Genomic DNA, 26463 nt, shown 5'->3' with positions numbered 1-26463 from the left:
TTAAATTCGTCTCTCACTGCTCTGCCGGATGCACGTGTTTAAGCCCCAGGAATGCGCGGCGGCTCGAAGATTCTCAAGGAATGCGAGGCGCACGCGTAGCACTTAATCGAAACAATAAAGTTTCGTTTTAGTTTTCATTGTTATGCTGACGATACACAGTTATATGTCTCAGCAAAACCTGATGAGAAAAAACAGCTTACTAAAATTGAGCAATGTGTGCAGGACATAAGAAATTGGATGCTAATTAACTTCCTTCTGCTAAATCCGGATAAGACAGAAGTTCTAGTCATAGGACCGCATACAGCTAGGAGTAAAGTTTTAGATCACACCGTAACTTTAGATGGCCTTTCTGTTCCATCAAATGCAACAGTGAAAGACCTTGGTGTGATTATTGATTCCAGCCTTTCATTTGAAGCACATGTAGATAATATTACCAGGATAGCATTCTTTCACCTCAGAAATATTGCCAGAATAAGAAATTTATTGTCGCTAAACGACGCAGAAAAACTAGTTCATGCTTTTATCACCTCTAGGTTGGACTATTGTAATGCCTTACTGTCTGGTTGTTCAGCTAGATGCATAAATAAGCTTCAGCTAGTCCAGAATGCAGCAGCGAGAGTCCTCACCAGAACCAGAAGATATGAGCACATCACCCCTATCTTATCTTCACTCCATTGGCTCCCTGTGAAATTTCGCATTGATTTTAAAATACTACTCTTGACATATAAAGCATTAAATGGTCTCGCGCCGCAGTACCTGAGCGAACTGCTAGTGTCTTACGATCCGCCACGCCTACTTCGATCAAAGGATGCAGGCTGCTTGTCAGTACCGCGTATTATGAAAAATACAGCTGGGGGCAGAGCTTTTTCTTACAAAGCCCCAAAGTTATGAAATAGTCTTCCAAATAGTGTTCGGGACTCACACACAGTCTCAGTGTTTAAGTCCAGGCTAAAAACCTATTTATTTAGCCAAGCATTTTCATAAATAGATTTGCCATAGGTAAAGGAGCAGATCTGGGGGACTCATGGACGTAGAGTATTATGGTGAACTGGTATGTTTGGATGCTGTCTTTCTCACTCTCATTGATCACCCAGGTTTGCTGACGGTGAGGTGATTGTTTGCTTTACATGTCAGGAAGCCCTCATGTTTGTGTTTCCTTCTGGCTCTCCCTTTTAGTTATGCTGTCATAGTTAGTCCTGCCGGAGTCTCTGCTTGCACTCTACAGTTAATATACATTCACATTATACATTGTGTGACTGTGACCATACCTAACTGCCATCTCTCCTCTTCTTCTCTTTCCCCTCCTCTTTCTTTTTCCTCTCTCCTCCTGTCTCCCCCTTTCACTCTTTCTCTCTCTCTCTGTCGAGCTACACATGTCGTTCCTGAGCTGCCAGTGATCCAGACTCCCTCTGCCCTCCGGACCTGTCTGACCCATCCTGGTGCCCCGCTTCTGGCTGAAGATCTCGTCACATGGATGCCCCGTGTGTCTCTCTGGGCTGCGTCTGGTGTCTGGGAATGATTCTCTCTACCTAGAAAATGGTTCTGGCCTTGACTGGTGTTGGCAACTGTTTCTCTGGGGACTTGACAGTTCGATAGTTCATGACTGGAACTTCTTACAAGTCTACCTGGGTCTTCAATAACTACCTGGACTCCATATTAACATCAATTAACATCAGCTATTATAGCTGAACTGCCTCCCACCCTACACACTGTATAAATGCAGATCATTTACTGCTTTCTGTTTCACCCAAATGAGGATGGATTCCCTGTTGAGTCTGGTTCCTCTCAAGGTTTCTTCCTATTATCATCTCAGGGAGTTTTTCCTTGCCACTGTCGCCCTCGGCTTGCTCACCAGGGACAAACTGACCATTTTAATTCATACAAATTCACATTTCATACAAACTTAAATAATTCTTTTGACTGTGTAAAGCTGCTTTGCGGCAATGAAAATTGCTAAAAGCGCTATACAAATAAAATTGAATTGAATTGAATTGAATTAAAGTGTAGAGATCGCCCTCCGATATGGATTAGACACACGGAGGGACATCTTGTTTAAACTCTGCCATTATCGGTGAGTTAAACACTTATTTTTGCTGGTTAGACACGACACGCTCACAACTAGGTGAAGACAAGAATCTGAGGAATGTTTCCGGTTCACTCCTATTTATAACCTGCAGGTGCGTCATCAGATGACGTCACCTGACCGAGGTTATAAAAGCCAAAAATTTGGCGTGTTTGGTACACACATGCTTCACAACCGGCAAAATGACATGATGTTCCCATAGCGTTTTCACGCAGCATCGAGTGTAGCCTTCGAAAGGGAACATACATGATTCCAAACATTTTTTACAAATAAATAACTGAAAAGTGGGGTGTGCGTAATTATTCAGCCCCTTGAGTCAATACTTTGTAGAACCACCTTTTGCTGCAATTACAGCTGCTAGTCTTTTGGGGTATGTCTCTACCAGCTTTGCACATCTAGAGACTGAAATCCTTCCGCATTCTTCTTTGCAAAACAGCTCCAGCTCAGTCAGATTAGATGGACAGTGTTTGTGATCTTGCCACAGATTCTCGATTTGATTTAGATCTGGACTTTGACTGGGCCATTCTAACACATGGATATGTTTTGTTTTAAACCATTCCATTGTTGTCCTGGTTTTATGTTTAGGGTCGTTGTCCTGCTGGAAGGTGAACCTTCGCCCCAGTCTCAAGTCTTTTGCAGACTCCAAGAGGTTTTCTTCCAAGATTGCCCTGTATTTGGCTCCAACCATCTTCCCATCAACACTGACCAGCTTTCCTGTCCCTGGTAAGGAGAAGCACCCCCAGAGCATACTCCTTCCATTTCTGAATGATCGCTTGAACAGTGCTCCGTGGGTTGTTCAAGCCTTTGGAAATCTTTTTGTAGCCTAAGACTGCTTTAAATTTCTCAATACCTTTATCCCTGACCTGCCGGGTGTGTTCTTTGGACTTCATGGTGTTGCTCCTAATATTCTCTTAGACAACCTCTGAGGCTGTCACAGATCAGCTGCATTTGTACTGATATTAGATTACACACAGGTGCACTCTATTTAGTCATTTGCACTTATCAGGCTATGTCTATGGGCAACTGACTGCACTCAGACCAAAGGGGGCTGAATAATTATGCACACCCCATTTTGCAATTATTTATTTGTAAAAAATGTTTGAAATCATGTATGATTTTCGTTCCACTTGTGTTGGTCTTTCACGTGGAACTCCAATGAAATTGATTCATGTTTGTGGCTGTAATGCAGTGGTTCTCAAAGTGTGGGGCGCGCCCCACTAGTGTGGAATACAGGCATGACAGGTGGGGTGCAATAAACTGGAGGGAATTAGTGGAAAATAATATGAAAGTACCTATTCTAATTCATGCTTTTCTCTATTGACAATAAAGATCGGACACTCGAAACTAAACAATCACATGCAATGAAATGGATCATTAATACAAGTAAATTAAAATAACATCAGAGAAAAAGTGGAACCATAGTGCAACAATAACGGTTTAACGCGGCATGTTAATTGCAGAGGAACAATATATAAGCAAACATTCGGTCTTATATACTGTAGGTCATTTCATTTAATACAATGTGTATGCTGATGTTTCTGTATTTTTGTTAAACATTAATATTTTATCAGGTAGTACTAGTCTGGCATTTCTAGTTTCCAGTGTGGCAACAAAGTTGCTTTTTAATCCTTCAGGCGCTGAACAAAAGGGAAGATCAATATCGTTCTCTGCTTTTTGTTGCTGTGCGGCACACAAACATGTAATCACTATCGAATATTATATTAGGAAATTCAAAGGTTTATTTTTATCAAATATATTATTACTATTATAATTGACACTCGTCGAGACGATTAATACAAATCCCCAAAAAAATATTATTTTATGACACATTTATTTTGCAGCGGTTTGTCAATGTACAAATAACAAATTATTTATCACAAATTACACTAAATAAATATTGTTTGTGGTGAAAAATTATAGGAAACGATTTTTATTATAAAATAAGCAATATAAAAATATACATGTTGTATATTTTTAGAACATAACATGTACATTTTAGAGCATAACATTGGGTCAGTAGCGTACTGTATGTAGTGGGCATAATAACTTCAATGGATACATTTGTTACATGAACCACAAAAAAGCAGGTGATTCAGCATCATCAGCCTAATCGACCAAAAAGCCAGCCGAAAGGAAAACATGATGAAGCCTATGTTGCGCTTGGATTCATGGTGGTGATGGTGAGGGCAGAGGAGAGACCCATGTGTGTTTTGTGTCTTAAACCGCTGGCAGCAGACAGCATGAGACCCAACAAAGTAGGAAGACACTTAGAGACAACACACCCCAGTCACGTTAATAAGCCACTCGACTTCTTTGAAAGAAAGCTCTAGATAAGTGACGAAGTAAGCCTGTTATAACAATTGCACGTGTATTTTATCTGTTTTGAACTTGGCGTTATTTGATCTTATTGGTTTAGAAATTGATATTTCAATAAATAGTACACTTGGCCGTTTTCATTATCATTTTGTTGACAAGTGGGGCTTGAAAATTTGCCCACCCCCTTAAGTGGGGAATGACAGAAAATGTTTGAGAACCACTGCTGTAATGTAACAAAATGTGGAAAAGTTCAAGAGAGCCGAATACTTTTGCAACAAGCCACTGTGTATGTATATATATATATATATATATATATATATATATATACAGTGGTGTGAAAAACTATTTGCCCCCTTCCTGATTTCTTATTCTTTTGCATGTTTGTCACACTCTGCTCATAAAAAACCGTTAACTATTAGTCAAAGATAACATAATTGAACACAAAATGCAGTTTTTAAATGAAGGTTTACGTTATTAAGGGAGAAAAAAAACTCCAAACCTACATGGCCCTGTGTGAAAAAGTGATTGCCCCCCTTGTTAAAAAATAACTTAACTGTGGTTTATTACACCTGAGTTCAATTTCTGTAGTCACCCCCAGGCCTGATTACTGCCACACCTGTTTCAATCAAGAAATCACTTAAATAGGAGCTACCTGACACAGAGAAGTAGACCAAAAGCACCTCAAAAGCTAGACATCATGCCAATATCTAAAGAAATTCAGGAACAAATGAGAACAAAAGTAATTGAGATCTATCAGTCTGGTAAAGGTTATAAAGCCATTTCTAAAGCTTTGGGACTTCAGCGAACCACAGTGAGAGCCATTATCCACAAATGGCAAAAACATGGAACAGTGGTGAACCTTCCCAGGAGTGGCCGGCCGACCAAAATTACCCCAAGAGCGCAGAGACAACTCATCCGAGAGGCCACAAAAGACCCCAGGACAACATCTAAAGAACTGCAGGCCTCACTTGCCTCAATTAAGGTCAGTGTTCACGACTCCACCATAAGAAAGAGACTGGGCAAAAACGGCCTGCATGGCAGATTTCCAAGGCGCAAACCACTTTTAAGCAAAAAGAACATTAAGGCTTGTCTCAATTTTGCTTAAAAACATCTCAATGATTGGCAAGACTTTTGGGAAAATACCTTGTGAACCGACGAGACAAAAGTTAAACTTTTTGGAAGGTGCGTGTCCCGTTACATCTGGCGTAAAAGTAACACAGCATTTTAGAAAAAGAACATCATACCAACAGTAAAATATGGTGGTGGTAGTGTGATGGTCTGGGGTTGTTTTGCTGCTTCAGGACCTGGAAGGCTTGCTGTGATAGATGGAACCATGAATTCTACTGTCTACCAAAAAATCCTGAAGGAGAATGTCCGGCCATCTGTTCGTCAACTCAAGCTGAAGCGATCTTGGGTGCTGCAGCAGGACAATGACCCAAAACACACCAGCAAATCCACCTCTGAATGGCTGAAAAAAAACAAAATGAAGACTTTGGAGTGGCCTAGTCAAAGTCCTGACCTGAATCCTATTGAGATGTTGTGACATGACCTTAAAAAGGCAATTCATGCTAGAAAACCCTCAAATAAAGCTAAATTACAAAAATTCTGAAAAGATGAGTGGGCCAAAATTCCTCCAGAGCACTGTAAAAGACTCGTTGCAAGTTATCGCAAATGCTTGATTGCAGTTATTGCTGCTAAGGGTGGCCCAACAAGTTATTAGGTTCAGGGGGCAATTACTTTTTCACACAGGGCCATGTAGGTTTGGATTTTTTTTCCTTCATAAATAATAAAAAACATCATTTAAAAACTGCATTTTGTGTTAACTTGTGTTATCTTTGACTAATAGTTAAATGTGTTTGATGATCAGAAACATTTAAGTGTGACAAACATGCAAAAGAATAAGAAATCAGGAAGGGGGCAAATAGTTTTTCACACCACTGTATATATATATATATATATATATATATATATATATATATAGCATGTTCTCCATATCTTATAGGTTTTTTGAAAAAGGAATAAATAAATATTCAACTGTTGCAGCTTCAAATTCTGATGACAGGAGTGTGTAGTTACATGAGTCATGACAAAAATACTTCCTCATGTGTTAGCATGCTTCTTAAGAAAAAAGGTTTATTCTTAAATAAATAAAAAAACAGGTTACACAGGTTACATAAATGAAAGTACACACACACACACACACACACACACACACACACACACAAAGAGAGTGTAGATTTTGGAACAGAGAGATTTGGTTAAAAAAATATAACTTTAAAATTAGTGAGTATTCCCCCCAGGTATTATGTATTTGTGTGTGTGTCTCCTGATTCTTTACAGCTTTATGCAATCACAATCAGGTAAGAAATCTCTCTTTCTGTGCATGTGTGTGTTATATTTACCGGAAGTGATTTATAAGCTTGAGTTCCAGCTCATTTTTTGCACACAGTTTTAGTTTAGTTGTTATAAAATCTTATAAAAACTGACAGTGGTTTGTGACTCTACTTAACTGAATCCTGGTACAGTACAGTACAGTATGTCTCCTCTCTCAGGACTGGGATACTTGACTGAGCAATTGGGGGAAAGTGTTGTTATGCACAAAGTGATGTGAGAAGTTGTGTAATTCTTCCACAATTCTGAGGAAATTCTTTGTAAAAACAAATCTGAGAGCCTCCACCTGATACAAGTCTACATGTGAGAAAAGCATGCAGAGGCAGGTCAAGCTTTTGACCATTCTGACACCAAACTGAGTGAGAAAGTGATTCCAATTATATTACAGTTTATATTACTGTACCTGTGCTGTGGTTGTTGATGCCAGACAAGCTGGTTTCAGTATTTTTTAAACTGATGATCGCTTGACAGTTTTACAGACAATAGCCTCTTTACACAGGAAGGTATGAAGCAGTGAGTGGTAGTCAGGTTATGACTTGCATGCATGAAAGTTCAGATCTACAGATATTTCTAATAAAGTTGATTGTAAGTGTATTGTGGTGCCCCTTCCTCAAATCCATGTCATAACACAATTCTATATGTCTATAGTCAAACGTCAAAGTATTATTACTTTTTTTTCAACCCCATACAGTAGGTAGAGTACAGAGTGAAATAAAGCTAAATCATTAGCCTAATTTGTATGTCTTTGGACTACGGGAGGAAACCAGAGTACCCGGATAAAACCCACCAAGCACAGGGAGAAGATGCAAACTTCATGCACACAGAGACAGGAATCAAACCTGGTCAGAAGACGAGAGTCCACTACACCACTGTGCCCCCCCTTCAGGAACATTCTACTGGATAAATATTATACTAAAAAAGCCCTAAACAAAAAATAACAGTGTAACCTGTGAAAATTTGTAGATGATGCAAATTATATCTGAAAACTGTTAAAAGGTAAAGTCCAGCCCATGTGCAGCACCTATACAACATATTTAGATGAAGAAGTACACTCTACACTTTTTTGAAATGCACAAAAATTATGGGAATATATTCTGCAAACCGTAAATATTATTGTGATGATTAAAATAGCCACACTTATTTAAAACAGCACACACACACTACACACTATTCTACAGAAATAAGTTGTGTCAAAGTGCAAGTACAGTCAGTTGTTATATGAAGACATGGAGGTCAGCCTTTCTGTAATAGTTCTTCCAAGAACAGTACTGTGTCAAGTGCATTTGCAAAACTCATCAAGCACCATGATGAAACTCTCATGAAGACCTTCCCAGGAGGGCAAAACCAGAGGAAAAGTTCATTTAGAGTTACCAGCCTCAAAAATCTCCAATTAATAGCACCTCGAATTAGAGCCTTTATGAAGGCTTTACAGATCATGAGTAGGAGATACATCTCAGCATTAACTGTTCAAAGGAGATTATTGCATATTTTGGATGCATTCAGCAAGATATCTCAAACTTTAAGCAGTAGATTATGTACAGGATGTGTGCGTGTGTGTGTGTGTGTGTGCGTGCGTGTGTGTGTGGTGTATATATATTTACAGTATACTGTATATACACATAATTTTCCTTTCTTGGATCACTTTTGGTATGTCCTGACACCCCTGAAGTGTGTGGGATATATTAGGCAGCACGTGAACTTTTTTTGTTGGAAACAGGAAAAATGGGCAAGCATAAGGATTTAAGTGACTTTGACCAGAATCAGATTGTGATGTTTATATGACTTGGTCAGAGCAACTCCAAAACTCCAGGTCTGGTAGGATGTTCAAATTTTGAAACTTTTTGATGACCAACCAAAAGTAATCCAAGGCACTGGCAACAGGGTTATAAGAGGCCAAGGCGTAACGATGCACATAGGGAGCAAAGGCTGGCGCATGTCCAATAGAAGCATTACTGTGGATCAAATTGATGAAAAGGCTGGTTGTGATAGAAAGTAAAAAAACTATAATATTTATATAGGTAATACTGTATATAAATAGCATAGTTCCTAATGGCATTTGAAATTTATTTGTTTTCCTTACAACACAGAGGATTTAATGGTGGTTGGTCCAGAATCTTCTCTTGTTGCTATAGCTGGGGAAGACCTCATCCTGCCCTGCTTTATCAAACCCAACACCAGTGCTGTGGACATGACAGTGGAGTGGTTCAAACTAGATGCAGGCTTCTCTCCAGTGCATTTTTATAATGATCATGAAGACAGAAATGAAAATCAGGCTCAGACTTACAAAGGAAGAACATCGCTGTTTAAAGAGGAGCTAAAGAAAGGCAACGCTTCACTCAAACTGTCCGCTGTCCGAGTCTCTGATGAAGGAGAATATAAGTGTCTCATTGAGGACAAATCCTGGTCTGATGATGTTGTTGTTAGTGTCATTGTCGAGGGTAAGATTAATTTCTGCACTGAATGTTTTTACTTGGACAGTTATACTGCACTAAGCTTTCTTAACTTAACATTAAAGGGCAGTTAATTAAATTAACATTTTTAAGGGCAGTTGGTAAATGCCCTTGTTCAGAGCAACAAGTTCTTTGTCTTTAACAAGTCTTTATCCATAAATGCATCCTTACTGACTAAGAGCATCAGTCAAAAAATGTAACCAAAAAACTGAATCTGTAGAAAACCCTATATATTTTACTGTATTTTATAAGGATGATAACTCATTGACTAACTATTTAGTAAAGGCCATAACCTTGTCATCTTACCTCTAATGGTTATATAGTTACAGATATATACTGTACTGTTATATAGTTATTATAATTGGGCTGCAAATGCATTCAACCCAAACACAATGGTATTTCTAACGGTTGAAATTATTTTGATAGAATGACATTGGGCTTATCGTTGTTTTAATAATTCCATAACAAATTGCAAATACACCATCAAACAATGTTAGATCAATATTTACTTCAAGCATTTATTTTGCTTAATACCATCTGATCGTATAATATTCTGTGGAAGACAGGACATAAAAGTTATAATGCATAACAGCTTCTCACATATAACAGGTTTATAATATCTGGTGTCTCTTGTAAATAAACCATCACTTCAGCAAATCAACGATCTCTTAATTTTAGCGTTATCTCTCTGTTTAGGTTTTTAACAAAAATGTTACCATGAAGTGCATCATGGCTTCCAAACACAGTAAAACCTGTACTAGTAATAGCATCAGCAAAAGTCAAAATAAAAGTATTGATCTGGAAGGAAAATGAAATTTAATTAACAACATAGAGGTAAATAGAGGAAAATTACTGAAATATTGCTGAATATTTATGCATATTGCACTTGTACACAGTAGCTACAGTGCAGAATCTCATTTAGCTTTGCTACATACCCTACGGTGCTATACTATATTATGGTGTTCGCTTATTGTCCAAACTCCATTAGGTCTGCTTTCACAGAATGGATCTTGGACATTAAGTGGGAGATACCTCTACATAGCTGACATGCGCAAAGTGCCAATGCTAGCTGTTGGAACTTGTATTTGTAACATTTTTCAACGGTATCCCACTCTTTTATCAAAGTAATGCTCAGTTTATAAACAACCCAATACCAGTGACACTGACTAATTAGGTGTGTAGTTTTGACCATGTAAAGATAGAACAGACTATATCATTAAAATAAAAATGAGCAGGAAATAATATAATTTGATGGGAAGGTTTCATAAAGTTTTAGTTGTTTACTAAAATTACTAAAACAGTATTTTTGTTTAAAAACTACAGTTCGGGGCAGCCACCCAGTGATCACGATGGAGAGTTATGGAAATTCAGGTGGGATTAATCTAGTGTGTGAGTCCAGAGGCTGGAACCCTGAACCTGAGGTTCTGTGGCTGGACAGAGAAGGAGCTCCTCTAACTGCTGAAGAGACACAAATACACAGAGAGACTGCGGGCTTCAGTGTGAAACGCCGCATCACTGTTCATGATTATAGCGACACTAACAAATTCTACTGCAGATTTCAACAAATCCATCACATGATGGAGGCAGAGGTCATCATTGATGGTAAGTGTTAAAGATAAAAATAAAAATAAAAAACTTTTACTCTTTGCCTGATAATGAAACAGTTATATTTTGCATCAGATCTACCTTGCTACATTGATACATTGCTGTGCATAATGAGATGTTTTGTAGTTTGCACCTAATTCTTGTACTGTAATGTGGTTACAAAGTATCTGCAATGTGGTAAATGTGATTTCATTTTAGGTAAAGTCTTTGATACTTGGAAGCTAGCTGTTGCTGTTTCAGCTTTAGCATGTCTTTTTACTCTTGGATGGATAGTAACTGCAGTTGTTTCTCGAAAGAAAGGTACAATTTATGATTATTTATTTTTCTTAATAACATTATATGTACAATTTATAATACAGTTTATACCATAGTGTTAGTCCACAGGTCCCCAGTCAGGGAGTGAAAGAACCTCTTTGTCTATTTTAATAGTTTTTTCCTTCTCTGAAACACAAATTTCAGCTTAGGCTGTAACAGCTGTAATTTAGATGATTCATTTGATCACATGTTGGCAGCAGCAAAAACACTAATATAGCTCTATGCAAATCTCTCTGTGTATTGTTTTAATAAAATCTTTGTTTTAAATATTTATACATTTTGCAATATAAAGACAACTGTAAAGAGATTTCCAAACATAATTTTTTAATTAAATAATGGTACAGATAAAAAAAAAATGCTGTTAGATCTTCAAAAGCAGAAGGAAGTGTGATAGTCAAACTCTTTAAAAGATCTACAGACAGATAAGAAAATTTTACTACTTATTTTCCTTGTAAAATTGAAAGTGTATCTGAGGGTCCTGGTGTATTTTTAAAACTTAACGGATTATAACTACTTTTTTTCCCCCCCCCCCCCCCCTTTTTACTGCTTTTGGTATAGACTTCAAAAATCAGTATGAACATATCTTTGCTTAACATTTATTTGAACAGTGTACTGTATGTACTGTATGAGTAGGACAAGGCCTTCTGGGCTAGGAGCATGTGCTATAGTCAATAGTACACAAGTCTCCATCTGGCCTTCTTGAAAACATGAGAAGTTATTTTATTAATGACAGAATTGGGATAGCATGTACAGTAGCTTGAGTATTGTGACTGTGTGCAATGGTAAATGCAAGACTTGACGTTAAACTTTCCCCACAGTTGCCTGCTTTCCCCAAACTTACTTGTCCAATATGGAAAATGTAACCCTAATTTAAAAAATAATAAAAAATAAAATCCACAAGGATTTAAACAATTATTATATTATACATACAATTAATAATTACATGGCTGGGGCGATTCCAACTTAAACACTGTCTCTAGCAATCAGTCCATGCTATCATGTTAAATTTTTTAACATCCATTATTTGGAACAGATATTTAGCAACAATGGCTGTTGCATAGCAAGTTGGTAATTGCATGATGACACCATCAGAAGTTTTTGTCTTCTGAGTATCCTTCTAAATAATGCAGAATGAATAAACCAAATGTTTATCATTGTTTAAAATATTTAACCATTTTAGTAATAATAATAATAATAATAATAATAATAATAAGAAGAAGAAGAGCTCAAGAGTTTCAAAAGTTTTAGAAAAAGAGTTTTCTAACCAGCTTGCCTGGCACCAACAACTGATCCACAGTAAAAAAAATCACAGTAATTGCATATTCCACTGTTTGAACATAACTGAAAATTGTATCTGCATGATTTTATAAAATGTTGTAAACAGAGAAAATAGAAGTTTAAATCTAAAAGGATACAATAAAAAACAGAACGCAAGGACTGCAAAAGTTGCTATCTATTAATCAGCATCCTACAAACATCTGTAACATGATCTTGTTTATTTTTTTTTTAGTACTGCAGCGACGGAGGGTGGAAGATGGTAAATAGCCTGCACATGAGTTTGTAAACTCTTTGGACTTTAAATCTATTTAGGGCTATGAGCAGAGAAATTAGAAAGGGTCTATAAATTATTTAAACATTATTGTCATATTTTGTTTATTTTACTATATTTGGTTAGACTATGTCTAAAATATTCTTTAATTTACATGTTGCAGCGATGGGGACATTTACTGGTAAGAAATATTTTACTTCTTCTTTAATTCTCTTTTAAAATTAGGACAGTGACTGTAAACAAAAAGGACACTTGCGTAACTTCTGGGTTTAAAAATCAGATAAAAGAAATGACTGAGACAATGCAGTATTCTCCATTGCAGATCACCTGCTTTTATTGAAGAGCTCCACAATCTTGTCAGAGATTTTAATAGATCAAAAAGCCAGACACAGCTGCTTGGATCTATGGTTGCAAGGATAGAACCTGTTTTAACAGGCAAAAAAAAAGAAGATTTTTTTAATCGGAGTCATGAAGATTTGCCTAAATGTTTCAGACAAGCTGTCCGTCTGACCTTTTTCAGTGACATCAAATGATTGCTTTCTGCTCTCAGATGTGACCATAATCCAACAAAATGGTGACTGTTTAATAACTTATCATTGTTAAGTTTGAAGTACGTTTTGCTGCACAAAATCTGTCTGACATGAAGTTCACATGAAGGAAACAGATGAGAACATGCAGCTGCTACTTAAACACACTCCATACTCAATATACAGCTGGAATATATGTGGTGATCTGAAGGTGGTTGCAATTTAACTTGGTCTTTAGCTCAGATACTCCAAGAACTGTTGTTTCCCTTGCGAGTGGGACAGCTGAGCAAGACATTCACTTTACGTGAATTCACGTAATGTGAAACGTTGCCAACATGGAGGGTCTGTGTATGTTGGCAGATTATTGTTGGATACTGATATGTGAAGCATCAGACAGTTGCTACAAATGAAAATCTGTGGAAAAACATTTCTAGTTTTTTTTCTTGCTTATGCTGCAATATCGTAGCCTAGGTCTACTGTATGTAGCGGACCCCGTTACAATGTTAATGCAGTTTTCTTCAAAACCATATGTGATACAGAAATTAAAAATGCATATTTGTATTCATTGTGTAAAAATTAATTTCACCAAAATTTGCAGAGGAAACAAAACAATTCCATAAAATTTCCTGACCAGTATTTTCTGTGTATATATACATTTCATATCTAGCAACAGTTCATTACTTGTTACTACATTTCCGCTGCCTGTCAGTTTCTCAGTACAGTAGTCACTACTCTATAGCAGTTAACAACAATTGTTGTGCTACTTTCTCCACAATAATAATCTTGCTGGTGCAATATTGTTTAAGTCTTGAACAGTATCCAGCAAACAGTTTCTAAAAGGAATTATGTTTTCTTCTCAGAGCTGCAAAGAGAGAGTGTGAAAGAAGGTAATTACACCTACAGTTTATGAAACCTGTTGGATTTTTTTATTATTATTTATAATTGAAAAATAATTTTAAAAAAAACTCAAACTGTAAGTGAAAAATTATATTATATAACATTAAAAAATTTAGTTATTATGTAAAGAACTATTTTTAAATCACATTAATTGGAAAGAAGATTTGGAAATAGGAAAATTGTAAGATGTAAAAATCTCAAAGCTTATAAATATTATAGCTCTAATATAGTACTCACATAAATATTCCACCAAGAAAAGCAATGTAAAAGATAGTATTTCAAAGAAAAGAAAAGTTTTAATATAGTTACATTTGTTGTATAGTGAGTAAGGTCAATGGAAGAACTAGAACCAAACTCACTAAACTCAACTCAGCTTTCGAATATTGCCCCTGAGGCCTACAGCTCCCAACACACTCATTTAGGATCACCTGAGTAACCTTAACCGAACTCTGTTACATAATGACAACCAAAATATAAATAGGGCTTTAAAACCAGTATTTACTGTGAAATATACACTCTGTGGCTCTCTTTAGTTCGTTGCCAAGCTGTATTATATATACTGTAAAAGTAAAATTCTCCTTAATTGTATGTTTTAGTGTTAGCAATATTGAAGAGCCGTGCAGGTAAGAATGACTTTATATAATATCTATTATAGGTAAATCAGAAACTTTACTATATTATAATGTATCTTTATTGTGTGCACGCGTGTGTGAGAGAGGAGGATGATTAAGGGTCTGTGTGTGTGGTGAGGATGTTTGGTCACAACATTTCTTTGTTAAACAACCATATTGTCACTTCACAAAAGCCTGTAGTATTTAGTCTTTTCTAATAAAATAGTACATTGTAAATCATTTACATAAATGCATGTGATTTGGATGGAGAATATGCTAAAGAATTCATAATGGTTCATAAAAAAAAGAGAAAAATAGCAACTTCTGCTATAGACTCTATAGACATGCACTGTGTAGGCATATGGATAACCATGTTGTTATAATAATAATAATAAAATTAATAATAATAATAATAATAATAATAATAATAATAATAATAATAATAATTATTATTATTATTATTATTATTATTAATTTTATTATTATTATTATTATTATTATTATTGTTGTTGTTGTTATTATTATTATTATTATTATTGTTGTTGTTGTTATTATTATTATTATTATTATTATTGTTATTATTATTATTATTATTATTATCAACAACAACAACAAATAATAATAATGATAATAATAATACTAATACCACTACTACTACTACTACTAATAATAATAATAATAATAATTGTTGTTGTTTTATGTATTCATTCAGTTGTTGGTTTAGTTACATGAGAAAGTGTCTGTGTTTCTCTCAGTGGATGTGACTCTGGATCCTGATACAGCTCATCCCCAACTCAAGGTGTCTGAGAATAAAAAACAAGTGACATGTGAAGACACACCACAAGATCTTGATACCCCAGAGAGGTTTAATAAATGTCTTATTGTTGCGGGAAAGAGGAGTTTCTCAAAGGCAATTTATTATGAGGTGCAGGTAAGCAGGAAAACTCAGTGGATATTAGGAGTCATGAGAGAAGACATTAACAGAAAAGGGGACATTACCGTAACTCCACAGGATGGATTCTGGACTATTGAAATGAGGAAAGAGAATGAGTACAGGGCTAATGCTGGTCGTGATAATCGTCCCACGCTGATAGAGAGACCAGAGAAGGTGGGGGTGTATGTTAGTTATAAGAAGGGTCTGGTCTCGTTTTATGATGTGGAGGCCAACTCTCACATCTACTCTTTTTTTAATCAGTCTTTCGCTGAAAAGAAACTCTATCCTTGTCTCAGTCCTGGTTTAAATGACGGAGAAAAAAATTCAGCACCATTGATCATTGTTAATATATAAATATCTGTTTTTCTATTCTACCCCATTTTTTGAAACAGGCTATAATATCAATTTCACTAACCCACTCCCTCTCTATAACACGTATCCTGTACAGGGTTGCAGGAAGTCTGAAGCCTACCCCATGGACTTGGGGCACACCCTGGAAAGGGTGCCAACCCATCTCAGTGCACACACACTATGTTTTCGCCACAAGGCTAACCACTACACCACTGTGCTGCCATAACATTTCCATTTAAACATACACTAGTTTCTGAAAAAGATGATTTAAACAAAAAGGACATATATATATATATACTTCAGTAACACTTATATCAGTATCTGATGGCAGCATTTATGATCAGGTTAATGCTGTTAGTCCATATCTAGAAATTCGTGGACGTTAGTCTGATTACTGGATTACTTAGTGTTTGTGTGCTGTTTTCATTAGCAGTGTGTCAGAGCTTCACACACTACAACTGCAAATTACATTAAAATAATATTTTAAAATGAAGTGATTTATTTCAGAGATGCACAACTATAGTGTAAAATAGACACTATGTAATCCACCTCCATAGTAACAAAAATATGTTAATAATTGTGATGCAAATATGTAAATATTTTTTTAAATGTTTTGTACTTTGTGGTGTTCAAGGTGTATTAAACCTTAAGTTCCTTTTTATTATAGACTTGATGCATTTTATTATTTTTATAACTTTACAATAAACCTAGTCTAACATCACATTTTTCTGTGCTTGTGTCACTCTGTTGGATTATATTTATGATTTTTTTCTGCAACTTATTAATAATGTGTTCTTGTGTCCAGCAGGAAATCAATCAGATTTTTACTCATTAACGTGTTGAATCTAATGTGTATCACATTGTGGGAAACAAGAATGATTGACTTTGGAATGTTAGGCAATTTCACTCTGGGATTAATAAAGTTATTTTAATCTTGAATCTTGCATTTGGAATATGAGCCACAATAAGCATGAAGTGTGTTGAGAGCAACACTAGAGAAAGAGGAACACTTTCTCTTTTTCATCAGAAACCGAATTGGAAGAAGCAGGGGTGGTGGATTAGTGCATTTCATGTCATGCCGCTCTGCTACAAAATGCCTCACCTGTCCAACTCTGGGCATCTGAGATGCACCACGCTCGGTGAGACCCATTACCATCATACATCGATATAAGATTTTGTAAAGGATTTAAATGATGTTAAAATTAGAAATAATTTCTAAAAAATAAAACAAGATACCCTCTAGAAAAAGAAGTGAAATTCTGTTTCCTTCACAAAGCTTAAAATATTTCAGCAGCAGAAAGAACATGCACTTTTACGTAGGTCAGGATGCCAGCTGTATTTTTATTTATTTTTTTGGCTAGTTTTAAGCGAAGCCCAGAATAAGTAATGAAAAAAATGGTTATTTTTAATTATTTCGGTGACACGTTTTAAGTTTAGGGTGCATCTTTATGTCCAATGTGATTATGAAGTAAATAGCCACATTACAATAATAATAAAAAAAAAAAAAAAAAAACAGAAGCAAAAAATCTTGAGCAGAGTATATTCAACAAAATCCCAATACTATTCATGTGATTGTTAAGGAATCAGTCCACTCTTGCAACTGAATGTGACTATTTGTATAAATGAGTGTTTATGCAAAGAAAAGGAAATACATGACCGGTGCAATTCATGGCAGGAGGACATTTTAGTGCATTACACCTGCACTAAGGGTGACCTGCAACCACAACTGTTGGGTGCAGGAAGTTGGCTGGGAATTAAAACTGAGCCTTCCGCTGTGCCAAAAATTCTCTCTGAATGTACTGGAATGACAAGGCTTATTCTTCTTTTTCTGTTATTTATTTAAATCATGGGATTGAAATAAAATAATGAGAATATAGATCAGATTTCTTTTAAATATAGATTATATTTTATTTTCTTATCCTTAGATTTAAATCAGTTCAACAACTGAAAACATGTCACCTTTTGTTAAAATCACAAAAGGAAGGTTTTCTGTAGCTAACCCAGAGGTTCTCTTCCTCTTTACTGAACACTCTAGCCTATAGGAAGTGTTAGACCAGTGCGAGTTGATATTAAAGCACAAATAATCTGCAGAAATCTTTCAGGAGACAGAGATTACAACACACTATCATCTCTGCTTGAATGTTACCTTTTATTCTGCAATCAATTATTTATTTAACTATTTAATTCTTGTTGCACCACAATTCCTTGACTACACAAGACTCCTCAAAGAAGAATCCCACAGAATTGCCAGTAACACTCTATGTTAAACTTTATTTATTTAGTATGACAATGCAGTTAACATTATTGTGGTGTGTGATTTTCCACATCCTTGCCACAATTAGAGGATAACAATCTCCTACTCAACCAGTGAATGACCCTGATACTGATCCTGTCTTCCCTCTGATGGACAAGATGGAAGAGCATTCAGAGACACAATATGCTGTGTCCCAGTGTCAAATAATATAAAGCTTTACTTTGTATGAAGTCTTCTTTACTTCCTTTATTTTTATTCAGTACTAATGGAGTATACTAGTTTTATGTTGTTCAATTAAAATCATTTACCTATAGGCACCTCAGCAACTTTTATTAGTTTTGTATAAGTCATGATTTTTTTGAAGCTTCCACTATAATACATAACTAAAGATTGAATGAGAAACAGTTGGGCCAATGCTTTCTTTTAAAATTGATGGATTTAAAAATAAGGAGTGCCATCACATCCATATTGTCTGCACTGATTCCAACAGTGCGTCTGGAAAGCACACTTCAGTGTATGCAAATTTGAATGCTGCAATCTAAACAGCATTGCCCATCTGCATTTATCTGATAAATACCGGTGCTTCACTAAAACTTTTGTCAAGCACAGTGGCTGGGTAAGTTCAACATGCTAGCTAGCAAAGTATTTTTTGTAAGTCACTCTGGATAAGAGCGTCTGCCAAATGCCTAAATGTAAATGTAAGTATAGATAGACTAAAGGGTTAGCAAGTGAGAGAGATGTAAACAGCATCTTAATATCTGTTTTTGCTGACACTAAACTGGACAATACTGGTTTAAATACAACTCTATAGTTCCCTTTTTCTCTTTTTGTGTCCTGAAGAATAATTGCATTTAAATTGGATTAAATTTTTCTCAGAATGTGTCGACTAACCGTTGCTTTTGCACAAGGGGAGCATTGCTTTGTATTAACTTCTGAATTTACTTCCCCCACCTAATAATCAAATTGTCTAAACATAATATGACTTTTTTATAAATATATACGTAAGTTTTTGTTTTTATTATATAACTGAATAAAACACAAAATAATATAATTTTGCCCAGTCACAAGCATCATGTTTTCCTGAAATATGGCATATCAAGCAACATCATACTGTTGACTAGAGCTGCTTGATTGAAGGCAAAAAATTATAATCAGAATTAATTTAGTTAATAATAACATCATGACTATTTTAAAGGATTACTGTATCCACTAAATTTGGAAACATTTTGCATTTATGGAATAAAAATGTTCTGTTTTTAACAATGAATTGTCTTGAATTTAAATCTAAGTTAAGTAAAATTCAAAAAAAACTTAGAGGCAGATGGATGGATATCGAGAGAGAGAGAGAGAGAGAGAGAGAGAGAGAGAGAGAGAGAGTCTTTTATTTTAACCAATTATGTGTTTACCATCGCATCATTTTAACTACCCAGTTGGGTAAATAAATAATTGAGTAAATAAAATAAAATAAATATATATCGTTGTAAAAAATGGAATTGGATATAAATAAATAAATGCAGGGGGAAAAAGGTAGGTAAACACTTAAATATGTACTGGTTAAAACACTGTTTAGCTAATAAAAGGCCTTAAAAACCTGTCATTCAATCTCTGGTGCAAGAAACAGTTCATTGTCTAAAACTGCACAAAAATCTTCACCATAGCACCAGGTCAGTTTGAACTTTCCATGGTCTTTCATGCTTTTATAATAGTTGAAAACATCAAGGTTTGATGATTTTACTAGTCTCTGAAAGGTTGTTGCTGCATTGTCGTGCACATTTTGTGCCATTTTATTTTTTCTGCTGATGTATGTGGCCATTTTATCCTGACCTAAAATAAAATTGATCAGCTGACACTTTTCTCACATATTTAAAATCAAGAAAAAAAAACCTGTGGTGTAAAAGTCGCATTAAGAGATTCAAAAATTCTCTCTTCAAATTAGAACAGTGACTGTAAACAAAAAGGACACTTGCGTAACTTCTGGGTTTAAAAATCAGATAAAAGAAATGACTGAGACAATGCAGTATTCTCCATTGCAGATCACCTGCTTTTATTAGTTAACAGTGGTTTGTAAAGTGTTCACTACTCTGGTTTTACAGTACATCACTATTCAGCCCAAGGACACTGTGCGATTTTGATTTATTTAAACGTCCTTTTACTTTCTCATTTGTGCCTTCCCAGTTCTTTTTTACGATTGTTGTCCCACAGGTACACTACCAGATATATAAAACCCTCAGTTGTCCACACAAGGTTATTTGAAAGAATTGGTTTTCACCCTATGCAGTACCCAACTAAAATCATTTTACTTTTGTTCCAATTAGGAATATCACGTTTGCGTTGTTCATATGTGAAGCGGACATGATGTGTGCCTATATGTTTCCAACCACAAAAAAACAATCTTCAACACAAAAGGTGAATACAATCCTCACTCCATTTTGGTGTGTTAACTTTATATACACACAAGCGTCTGCAGTCGCTATGCGTGTTGTGTCAAAGTTGGTTCCCATCGAGATGGGATCCTAGCCCAACCCTTGTGAAAACGGTGCAGGGAGAGTGTATTCAGAGCTATACTCGCCCGCAACAGGTTATGCACGTCCCACTGAGCTTCTAAAGAGCGCAGTAAAGGCCAAAGTTGACATTGTTAGGTGTGGGAACCTCTTTACTTACAAAATATAAGGAAAACTGTATCAGTATCAAAACCGCATGTGCCATAATAGAGACCCATTGTATACAGTCTCAAAAATTAAATAATAATAATATTCAATATATATGACGGGCCCAAGCACCCTGTGCCACCCCAAGGGCACTGCACAACCTGTGGGTTATTTGAGTGTATTAGGACCTCGAAAAACCCATCGCCCCCTGGTTGCACCACACAACTTGCGTACGTCACACACTATACTAGGCTAATGTCAGTTTGGGCCCTAAATATTTGTTGTGTGTGTGTGTGAGTCTGTGTGTTAACATAAGTGATGTGTGTGTTAGTATGTATATGTGCACGTGTGTGTCTGTGTAAGTGTCCAATTTTGCATCGACCCAAAATAACCACCCTCCTGTTGAGTTGAGCCTATGACATGTAGTGCAAAAGTTGTTTGGCTCAATAAGCTCTAAATGTGTACAGAGTTTTGTGTACAGTATGTGAAAGTGTGTATGATCTATCCAGCTAAATCTTGTGTGGGGGCCCCTGGGGGTCCTGGGCCACGCGACTCTCAGGCATCCTAATAGCAGCGGATTCCAACCTGTCTGCCAACTTTCATGAGTTTTTGAGCATGTTAAGACCCCCGAAAAAGTCCAAAAGGGTGGAAAAAAATAAAATAAATAATCCTTAGGAAAACACACACCACCGGTCATCGCCTCTTTGCATGCCGAAACACACTCACTTCACACACACGCACATAGCCACTTGCACAAAGCCACTATAAAAGTAAATATAGGTAGCCAAAAGATATAATAAATTGTGAAGTGAAATTTGTCAAGACATCAATTGCTCTCACGCTCAACAGCCACATTGACATCTCTGTCGCATCGCCCATGTGCACAGAAAGAGAGAGAGAGATAGAGAGAGAGAAGCTATAGCCTTGCGAAGAGTGAGTGTGGCGTTTTAGCAGGTGTGCAACAGATTACAAGTCAGATTGTCTGTTTTAAATGAACCTTGTTGTAAACTCCTTGTTGTAAAACACCATCAAGATGTTCACTAATTTAATGAAATCAGCAAAGAAAATATGCAACATGCAATCATTAAAGAGCTGAGGTACTGACCACACTTCTTTAAACAATAGAAAGAAAGAGTACAGTTTAGTGAGTGTAAATACAGATTGTGCATGAGCTACAAGGAGTGCGAAAAATAAAACATATTGAAAGCGGGATACCAGCCTTGCTACAATCATGATGTTGTTGTTATAGATTTCACTTCTTAATAGGAATAAACGAACAACGTCGTCATATATTTCTCTTTCCCAATTAGACAATTACTTTTGAATTAAACTCGTCCTGAACAATCTGTCAAATTAGTGTTAATGTCAAGCCCTGGGGAGATGCTGGTTTATTTTGTAGGGCCTTACACAACATGCAGGACGCTATGCAACATTAATAGTACGCGTATGGAAAGGGCTGATGGAAGCACCAAATGTGCTCAGGTGGTGAAATCTGTTTGGGTCCTGTGCCTGCTGTTGACGTTACACAATATTATATCACGATAACGCATCTTGGACAAACTACAGTATATTGTTTTCCGTCACACAATATGCTATCTATAGTATTGCAACGCCATCTTTTGCATGTAGATTGATAGCTAGATGTCAGTAGATACTGTATATTTGCTTTAATTTTGCATTTGCTCTGGCAGGATACTTCTTTAAAACTAAAGCACTTTGGGCACAAGAAGGAGTACACCCTGGTCAGGGTGCCAATCCCTCGATGGGAACACACGCACAGCCAGCCAGGTGACTTAAAAACAGTGTGACTTATAGTGCGAAAACTACAGTAGGCTCATGCAAGCACAATTCAGTTAGATATTACGCCCTGGTGGTGAGTTGACCAGGGTGTACCCCTGCTCTCCTAACTTGTATAACTAGAGAAATTACAGTATGTGAGCTAGAGCATTTTATTAAGTTAAGGGCAGTTGCTAATGGATTTATAACACTACTCCTAATTTTGCTTCACCCAGCTTCCAAAACATTAAGTAAATTACATTATAAATCTGAGCAGTTAAGGTAAACAGTGGTAACTTGGTGGTCATGGGGTTTGAATCTGGGACCTTCTGAACTGTACACCAGTGCCTCCTCACCACTCCTCGCAATGTCACCTAGAGGAAAATATGAAGCAAGACAGAAACATGAGAAGGTGTTTTCTGTTTGGGGGAGCAGCCTACAAACAAGATAATACTGCACAGTGAGGGCCATTAAAAAAATCTAAAATAAAATAAAAATACTGTAGCGTTTTTACGCCGAGAAGAATGCTGGAGAGACGAGTGAGCTTATTTGCTACCCAATGCAATGGCTGGGAGTACTTTATTTAGCACACAGCCGGTAATGGCATGAGCAGCACCTTCACTCAGGAGCCTACCTCTAATTCAGCGTCAGCCTGAACTAGAGCACATTTCACACGTCACACACCTCAACACACACACAACAGGACCGAAGTCACTAACCCAAACACCTTTCCCCATCATGGTGAACACACCGACATCCCCGCAAGGCATGCTGGTCGTCAGCCGCCGCCCCGCCCACGCCACACTGCCCCCACCCGAGCTGTGACCGTCCCTGGTCACCATGACGAACTTGGTTTCGAAGGCGTGGAGGCGGTCAGCGCTGGCGGTGGAAACGCCGGCGTCCTTTGGCAGGTGAGGGATAAACGTGAACATAGTCCTGAGGCGGTCCGGCCTCCACAGAGTTCGATGTTTCATCGGCGTGCGGCTGGTAAGGCGCAAGACGGTCCCGGTGGAGCAAAACTCGTACCCGCCCCGCCAACCGCACCCGGTAGATGACATCGGAGAGCCGAGCAATTACCGTGCCGGGGCCCACCCAGTGAGACACACGCCCGGCCGGGGGCCCCCTCCTTCTCCTTCCGGTGGGACACACCCACACCTGCTCGCCAGCAGCAAAATCTCGCCCCTGGCTGTGAGTGTCCACGTCCATTCGCTCCATAGGTGCCCCCACCCGAAAGTCTTGCAGCGGTGCCCGCGAGCGCTGGGTGGGGCCCTTCTGCCTGGCGATGAGCAGTTCACAGTTCTGTGAGACCGGCGGAGCGACTGCGGGTGACGCAGTAACGCGGCTGCACGCTGGCTCGGACGGCTGATCACCACCGGCGAGCCTGGAGGACTGCACGGGGGGAACGTCCTGCGTCGAGGGTTCTACGTCGCGACGGCGCTCCACTTGCTCGCAGTACCGGCCACGCGCTTTGCTGCCCGGCCGGCGAGGTAAAGCGCCGGTGTTAGCGCGCAGATTTCCCACTCGGTCTGCTACCAGAAGTTCCGCCCCCCGGGTGTGTGCTGCTAACCTGTCCGGCTGTGGTTTGGGTCCGAGCAACCTGGCTACCCCGAAGTTACCACGCAGAGTTCCGCTGGACAAGTTCAGCACCGCACCCCATCTATCCAAAATATCCAACCCCAAAACGCAATCCTCCTCGACATCCCCCACAACGAACCCGTGGGAATAAGTTCGGCCACCCACCTGGACTCGCGCTGTGCGACACGCCCGTACCTTGACGTAGCCCCCAGCAACGGTGCGGATGCTGAAGGCAGGATCAGGCCGTCGGCGAACACGCTTGCTTTGCCCCAGTACTCCAGAGCGCAGTAGCGAAACAGTGGAGCCGGTGTCCACGAGCGCCCGCAGTAAGACGCCGTCCAGCACACAGTCGATGTAGAGCCCAGCGCGGCTTACCACGCGTCCTCCCGGCACTAGTCTAGCGGCTGCTGGTGTACGCTGTTCCGTGCCTCGGCCTCGCTGCGAAACGTCGGAGCGTTGCTCGTTGCCTAGCCGCGACGGGTAGCCCTGTCCCCGGCTAGGTTTACGAACCGAGCGCCACTGAGCTGCAGGCGGTCGCTCGGCTCTTCCGCCGTGATGTACCGCCGATATGGGCTCAGCGCGCTCGGCCTCGCGCAGCGGCAGGTCGCTTTGCCGGTTAACGGCGCGCGGAGCTGTCTCTTGCTCCGGCGCTTGCGCTGCGCCAGCCTCCGCCCCGAGATCCAGCGCCGGGATTTTCACCTTGCCGCCCCGCGTTGGTTGCCGTGGTGTGCTCTCTTTAGCGCCGTCGGGAAAGCGCTTCTTCTTAGCGAGTAGTCGCTCTGCTACTCTGCGGCCCGCTTGGATTTTCAGAAGGTCCTACGTTGTGCGCTCAAACCCGTTATTCTCCATCCCACTTCTGACACCAATGTAGCGTTTTTACGCCGAGAAGAATGCTGGAGAGACGAGTGAGCTTATTTGCTACCCAATGCAATGGCTGGAAGTACTTTATTTAGCACACAGCCGGTAATGGCATGAGCAGCACCTTCACTCAGGAGCCTACCTCTAATTCAGCGTCAGCCTGAACTAGAGCACATTTCACACGTCACACACCTCAACACACACACAACAGGACCGAAGTCACTAACCCAAAGACCTTTCCCCATCATGGTGAACACACTGACATCCCCGCAAGGCATGCTGGTCGTCAGCCGCCGCCCCGCCCACGCCACAATACTATGGCCACCGGACAAACATAGTTATAAATATTACTACCAATACTTTAATTTATTTCTCACTCACTCATCATCTACACCACTGTATCCTCTCTTCAGGGTCGCGGGGGGCCTGGAGCCTATCCCAGGAGACTTAGGGCATGAGGCAGGGTACACCCTGAACAGCCTAATTTGCAGGTCTTTGGACTGTGGGAGGAAATCAGTGTACCCAGAGGAAACCCACCAAGCAAGTAGAGAACATGCAAACTCCATGCAAACAGAGACAAGAATTGAACCTGGTCAGGAATCAAACTCCAGACCCTGGAGGTGTAAGGCGACAGTGCTAACAACTGTGCCACATTACTTTATGTAATTTATGATGTTTTAAACTTTGTTCATATCTCGATTCTCTTTAATTATTATTATTATTATTATTATTATTATTGTTCTTGTTCCTTTAGAAGCTGCAGTTAAAGAAGTGCAGACCATGAGGGTGCTGCAGCAGCCTCGCCATGTTTCACAAGGGCTTAATCTGACTAATAAAATAAATCAGCAACTAGTCACACAGTCTTGTGTGTAAGGTGGAAAACCAAACTGAAAATCACCAACATGTTAATGAAAATATACAAATATAAAAAATAAATAAGCTTGAATGTCACTGAAGCCAAATGTTTATTATAAAGATAAATTCACAACATGCTATGGTGATGTCTTTCTTTAAAGAATAATTTCAGAATTTAGAAATTCAGGCTAATGCATTAATTCCCTGACAAACACCATCATGTGTTTAAACATCCTTTTCTTTTAAGGCGTGTTTAATCTTGCATTTAAGAAACAAGTTACACAGGTTACACAAATGAAAGGACGGCAAACCGAAACCTGCAAACTTACAGACAAAGGAACTTCGTTTTAGTGTTTTCTTATTGAGAAAATCAAAACAAAATGAGTAAGTAGTTTTTAAAGAACTTACACGTTAAACTGGGCATCTAGTTAAATTCGTATTTATCTTGTGAAACAGCATAAAGCAACA

At 38.4% G+C, this 26463-nt stretch overlaps 1 protein-coding gene across 1 annotated transcript; it reads left to right on the top strand.

Moving 5' to 3' along the window:
* The first annotated feature begins 6637 nt into the window (after positions 1-6637).
* LOC128526190 (butyrophilin subfamily 1 member A1-like) lies at positions 6638-16647 on the top strand. The gene is made up of 9 exons (XM_053497809.1): positions 6638-6759; positions 8878-9228; positions 10564-10842; positions 11044-11145; positions 12671-12697; positions 12873-12890; positions 14097-14123; positions 14730-14756; positions 15500-16647. Exons 1-9 carry the CDS (start codon positions 6705-6707, stop codon positions 16030-16032), a joined length of 1419 nt encoding a protein of 472 aa, XP_053353784.1. The 5' UTR covers positions 6638-6704; the 3' UTR covers positions 16033-16647.
* Positions 16648-26463: the final 9816 nt, after the last annotated feature.

This window comes from Clarias gariepinus, chromosome 1 (assembly GCF_024256425.1).
Source record: "Clarias gariepinus isolate MV-2021 ecotype Netherlands chromosome 1, CGAR_prim_01v2, whole genome shotgun sequence".
Lineage (NCBI taxonomy): Eukaryota > Metazoa > Chordata > Actinopteri > Siluriformes > Clariidae > Clarias > Clarias gariepinus.
Note: the sequence above shows the minus strand (reverse complement) of the source record. Positions and strands in the feature narration are given on the sequence as shown.

Coding starts and splice junctions, on each gene's coding strand:
- LOC128526190 (XM_053497809.1), top strand. CDS start 6,705: ATGTATTTGTGTGTGTGTCTCCTGATTCTTTACAGCTTTATGCAATCA. Junction 6,760..8,877: donor CTTTATGCAATCACAATCAG/GTAAGAAATCTC, acceptor CTTACAACACAG/AGGATTTAATGGTGGTTGGT. Junction 14,757..15,499: donor AATATTGAAGAGCCGTGCAG/GTAAGAATGACT, acceptor TGTTTCTCTCAG/TGGATGTGACTCTGGATCCT.